Here is a 5,890-nt window from a genome sequence, read left to right as displayed (position 1 = left end):
ATTAAAAAAAAACATATCCTACAAGCTTTGATGCAGTAGTGGCTATAGATTTACAAAGTCCATTTTAGTCAAGATGTATTCAGTTAGTAAAGTACGAATATTTATATAAAAGAAAATGGTTTGCAAATGACATCATTAAATTTCAAAATAACAAAAAAATACCAGACCTTTTTAGTTTTTTAATTTCGAGGTATAAGACTTCAACATTTATCTCGTTACAAATTTTCAGAACTAATATGAGAGGTGGAGAAAGATGTCAAAAATGTTAAAACGTAGTCAAAATTCAAAGATTTTGTCCAGGGGCAACAGCCTCGCGGTGAAAAAAAATCATGTATGCAAGATACTCGCCTGACTTGCATCCATAAAAGTCAGCTCTTAAGGCAATGACGCCCTGCCAAGAGACTGGAATGATTCGGATGTATCGTGTTACTATGGACTTCTTCAGGAGATGGCTGACAACCATATATTGGTCCGTGTTGCCTTCGAATTCCTGCACGGAGAATTAAGAACCAACAAGTTTAACTCATGGGAAATGCTTTCTAAATCGTACTTTGAAATGATTGCCATTAGAGAGGTCAAGCATGACGTTTACGGCAAACGGCAAACGGTAAAAATGAAACTTTTGCCGTCTCTCTTCAGCTGTGTGTACAGTAGAGCGAAATTATTTGTATTTGTAATGTATAGTAGGAGACGTTATTCCATTTTTGTGAGCTTTATTTGCGGATGAGAAGAAAAGAACTCAAAATCAGAAGTTGTCTTTGCCGTCTGCCGTTAACGTCATGCTTAACCTCTCTATTATCTTGAACCAGCTGCATCTCAAAACTATTCAGAGTTTTCTTCAATTTTGAAATTAAAATCCGTGAAACCTGTTGCGGCCATCCTGGCAATTTAACAACACTAAAAGGCCTCGTGTAGACGTTCAGTACATGCAAAGTAGTGGAGTGGAGTTTGGCCTCGTGTTATGCATTGCCTTTTCAAATCATTACAGTTTTCATCTGCTGCCCACTTGACTCTTCTTTAGCTATGTCGAGGCCTCTCTTCACATGCATGTTTCCTGCATGATGCAACGATGCGCTCCAACAGTACTCCAACGATGTGGCGCACAAGTTGGCCTATTTTGAAAAAACTCGAAAGGATGTTGCAGTAGGGACACTCGGACCATAAAATATTACCTTTTCTCTACCTTTTTTTTGGTGACTATAAAATGAAGGCTCTTCATATAATGTACAAGATTAGCGTTTCTACGTTGCGGAAACACTAATAAATACTCTGTGAAATTGAATGAAGAGGAAAGTAATGACTAAAAACAGGTTAAGTATTCACGGTTCGAATTCCATAACACTTAGTTCGCGTTGTCCAGAGCGGACTGTATATTCATCATGTATCGATCAGAATCATACATTAAAAGGAGCTCATTCAAGGTATTTTGAGCTATTTTGCCGACGCACAAAATGACGTCCAAATTGAAGAAAACCTATCCAAAGAGATAATAACAAACCATAAAGGGAAAATGATGGTTAAAGTTAGAGAAGACTAACACAGATTACAAAGGGCAAACTTGAAAAATGTAGGTTAAATTTTCAAGTTAGCTCGTTGCCAAGAATAACTTGGAGAAGGTCCGCGGTTAAAGAACTTAGCCAATAGGTCCATGCACCTGACCTGGAATGAAATCCAAAAGATGGTACAAGACCGTTCCCGCTTAGAGAGACAATGAATGCCCCAATGCTCGGCGGTGAATCATATTACAAACCCGACGGAAGAAGCGTTGGTGACTTAGTATGTACCGGCTGTAACTATCCATTGCAGTTTCAAAAGGTAATAATCTCATTAAAAAATTGTGCATTGATAATGGTTCATTTCAACAGATTAAATAACTACCTTGACTTGGCCGCTGTCTTCTTTGTATTCCTCGTAGAACACTCCATCGTAACTATAAGCGAGTTTGTACTTTGTAATCCACTGTGCTGCGTTCTGCCTCCCTTGGGTAGATACCCTGGTCACCTTGGTCCAGCCTCCAAGGTCCACTTGAAACCATTGCTGTTGGTTGGAGGTACCAGCTATCCAGCCGTAATAATGATGAAGGCGACCCAGAGTTGGACTGTAGGTAGCGCTGTTCATACTGGAAGCCGTTATAGAGGAATCAGGGATGTTTCGATTTTCCAGTCCCAGTCCAGCCATGCACGCAGGAGGCTTGGGGGCTCGAAATCCTGCCGCAAAAATACGATTTTAAGAAACAAATTGCTTAGGTAACCGAGGTACGTAGCCTATGTGTTTCGAAGCGAAGCGGGTGCTGTAATGTTATCCATCACTAGATGGATGGTTATTTTGAACTTTGAAAAGGGCTCTTCACAAAAAGTAATCTCTCATAACGAATCTGAATGAATGAATGAATGAATGAAGTCTTTACTAAGCAAACTCAGACTCAGCAGATGTGAGTCTTAACAATCGAAAACATGAATAAAAGTAAGATGAATACAACTTCAAATCTACAAAAGTTTAAAGAGACATATGTTCATAAATGAGTTTTTGTATCTCTAACTTCTTATCAGGGGGAGTTGGAATTCGTGCCCCCTTTATCTTAGCAGTCTTGGCCGTTTTGGGGGCAACTAAACTTGAAGTGGATAGTCTTTCGTGATCGTGATCCTGTTGAACAAGGCCGGTTGATCTTTTTCTTGAGCTAAGGTCGCTTATGACCTTGCCAATCATACAAATAGTTGGAGAACGAAACGAAGGCACACTGAGTAAAGTTAGAATAGTTGTGAGATTCTTACTAGGTAAAGTTTAACTACTGAAGGCAATATATATATGGAAGTCCAGGTAACATCTCATCTATCTCACCTGTAAAACAACCATACAGTTCAATCCTCATCGATATGTGTCCATGCCAAGTAACTGGATGAATACGAATATAGCGAGCTATGATTGGTTCATCCAGTGTATTGACAACGACACTCTGGTAGTTCGTATTGGCGATATATTCCTGCATAAAGGACAAACATATGGGTGTCTTCTCACGGAGATTATTTGACTCTTCTACTCTTCATTTTTGTTTTATGTCAACTACATTTAATTATGCGATTATCGCACGAAGTTCTTGTTTTAGAGCGAGGTTTTGAATTGAGTGTCGTAAAACCAAAACTAAACCAATTACTTACCAGTAAGACTACTCAGCCAATCTCAAACCGTAGAAAAACCAAAGTAACAAGTAGTCAATTTATTTAAGTCATGCATGGGAAGAGTTTCCCCTCGGTATCCGAGCCAGGGGCTAATGAATAAAACGTATGACAAAAATAACAATAAAATGAGCGAAAAAAAGGTAACTAGTTAAGTAATAATAGTTATCAATAATTACAAAATTGAGATGTCCATGATATGTCCTCTAAGGGCTACCATAATCTTCTGTAGATAAGACAAGCAAGCGAACAAAAACATCTAGCGGAAAACACCAAAGATTTTTCAGACATCTGTCAATGATTTTGCGAGTAAGACGTCCTTCTTTTCTGCAAGAGATGATTTTGTAAATTGAGGAAACCGACCAGTTTACAGCTTACCCGAGGGAAGTTATACGGTTCATGCGTTTGAAATTCAAAGTATCCTCCATCAATGCTGTATGAGACAATGAACTTGGTCACCCGCTGTCCCACATTATAACGGCCCTGAGTTCCGACTCTTGTCACTTTGGCCACCTTTCCAAGGTCCACCTGAATCCATTGACCGATGTCATTGGTTCTGGCGATGTACGAGGTCGGCTGATTTAATCTGCCTTTGCTTGGTTCAAAGCTAGCGCTATACTGCAAAACGTAATAAGTAATGCTCATAAAGCACAAAGTATACTCCGGCCCGGCACAACAAACTTAAATACAGTACAAGAGAAAAATCAACAGACAAAAAAACTCCTCCCTAACCAAATGTAAACACCAACGATTTAAGATCCCCCTACTCTTTACCGTACAGTTAGTTTGTTTAGGGGTTTTTTGACAAACGTTCAGAGAGAAGTTTGATATCTATTATAATTAGAATGCTTTTTGTAACCATTTAGCAGTCTGTGTTCTTATAATAAGCAAGAAATTGTCTTAATCTATTGAAATATGCAACTTATTTTCCTCAGGCGCAAAATTCCATAATTCCAATCATAATCCCAGCCACTAATTTGGGAAAGCCCTGTAACTTCGGATGACCTTCTCCCTTCCCTGGCCTCTCCTCCTCCAGCAAGGGCGGAGGAAGTGGGTAATCTTGCGTTTGACCAGCGTCCCATCCAGAAGGGAAGCAGAAGTACTACTAATCGCTTCATGCTACTGAAAGCCGAGATAAACGCAGGCCTCGTAAGCCCCTTGGTTCGTATGCAGACTTAACCTTTGACTTTATCACAGCTTACCACAGAAGTAGCCTTTAGTGCAGAGTCAGGAATTTTTCCACTCTCAATACCCATCGCGGAGTCACAATCTACAAGAACGCATCAAAAATCCATTCCATTACTTTAAAGATGAAAGTTTAAAGAAGTAAACATGAGAAGCGTTTCCCTGGTACACATTTTTCCAACGATTCTTCGTGCTATGCACATAAGTAGATAACACGAGTCCTTTTGGCCATTTTTATGGGTCAGTTATTACGTAAATGCAAAAGATTATCAAGGTAAGTTACCTTGATAATCTCTTGGTAATTGATTTTATCTCCAAATCGTTCGAGGTTTTTTCCCTTTCGTATACAGCATTGCGCGTTTTGTTTGTCGAAAAGGGATTTTAGTGCTACTTTGAACAGCATCGCCACGAATGTACACCCACACGGAGTTTAAAAAAAATTAAATTGCAGTTATTTATTGAGAGCCTTTCGGGGGTTGTTTAGAGAAAACGAAAACACGTTATTTAAAGAATATGCTTCAAGGGAAAAAAGGACATTGTAGATTATTGTAGCCAAGCTGAAATTTTCCCTGATTATAAAACTCGGCGTCCTCTCTTGCCTAAAGTTGTTAGTTTGAATTTGTCTGATTACGTGACATATCACGTAATTATTTTCTTAAAATTTAGCAAGTCGGTAAATTGGTGGTAACTTTTTCATCAATAAATGAGCGTTTTCGATGCCAATTTAAATTATCTACCTTGGTACTTTTAAATGATCTTCCTTGATTTCGTTTTTGGAAAATATAAATTATCAAAAGTCGAACCTTCTTTTAAAAAAAAACAACCTTTGATCTCATAACATTTTTCCGCGAAAACTGGGACGGTCACACGAAATGTGAGAGGATAAAATAATTGAAATGCATCTAAAATGCGTTTTTTGTTGAATGATCTTGCTAAAATACGCCACCAGCTCGTTAGATATTGGTTATTTTCCGCTAAACGTCACGTAACATGTCACGTGGGCCGTCTGAAGTACTAAATCTACCTAAAAATTTCAAGGACGCTTAAACCTAGCAGTGTGTTAAATTTGGTTCCATTGCCACTTATGCCTTTAGAAATGTAACATATAAATTATTTTTACCAGTGGATTTCTTTGACATAAAAATTTCTGAGAAGTTGACCATACCTCCAGCGACGAGACCTAAGAAATGGAAAGGTAAGAGAATCATTGATTTGTTAGAATATAGACAATGCCAACTTAATGTTGACCCATGCTTACAATCACTTGCAGTCGCTCTCAATACGTTATATTTCTTTTGCTAAAACCCCCTGAAAACAGTACCCAAAGCCATTCGTGGATATTATATGGCCGCGCCTTCTCTTCGAGTGTTTAAAAATATTTTTCAACACGAGAAGAGAAATCTCTTATGTCCCAGCGACCAAGTTATTTTGTTTTTGTTATTTAAAATTCTCACAATACGTTATGAAGTTTAAGGCGATTTTCCGAAGATTTCCGACCATTTTCCGAAGGTTTCCGAAGATTCTTTAAAAGT

The 5,890-nt window shown here is 38.4% G+C and overlaps 1 protein-coding gene across 1 annotated transcript; it reads right to left on the bottom strand.

Annotated features, from left to right (window-relative positions):
* Window positions 1-238: 238 nt before the first annotated feature.
* On the bottom strand, window positions 239-4,429 carry LOC149111663 (lactadherin-like). Its single transcript, XM_089288847.1, has 5 exons — window positions 4,376-4,429; window positions 3,552-3,791; window positions 2,839-2,980; window positions 1,879-2,207; window positions 239-490 (listed from the first exon to the last, which is right to left on the bottom strand). Exons 1-5 carry the CDS (start codon window positions 4,427-4,429, stop codon window positions 284-286), a joined length of 972 nt encoding a protein of 323 aa, XP_089144973.1. The 3' UTR covers window positions 239-283.
* Window positions 4,430-5,890: the final 1,461 nt, after the last annotated feature.

Source organism: Orbicella faveolata, unplaced genomic scaffold (assembly GCF_042242905.1).
Source record: "Orbicella faveolata isolate gen_17 unplaced genomic scaffold, um_ofav_v1 contig_2, whole genome shotgun sequence".
NCBI classification, from domain to species: domain Eukaryota; kingdom Metazoa; phylum Cnidaria; class Anthozoa; order Scleractinia; family Merulinidae; genus Orbicella; species Orbicella faveolata.
This window is presented reverse-complemented; position numbering and strand designations above follow the sequence as displayed.

Excerpts from the sequence above, each read along its gene's own strand:
- LOC149111663 (XM_089288847.1), bottom strand. The coding sequence starts at position 4,429 with ATGGGTATTGAGAGTGGAAAAATTCCTGACTCTGCACTAAAGGCTACT. Across the intron at positions 2,981-3,551 it reads AACCGTATAACTTCCCTCGG|GAATATATCGCCAATACGAA; the intron begins GTAAGCTGTAAA and ends TCCTTTATGCAG. Across the intron at positions 2,208-2,838 it reads ACTGTATGGTTGTTTTACAG|GATTTCGAGCCCCCAAGCCT; the intron begins GTGAGATAGATG and ends TTTTTGCGGCAG.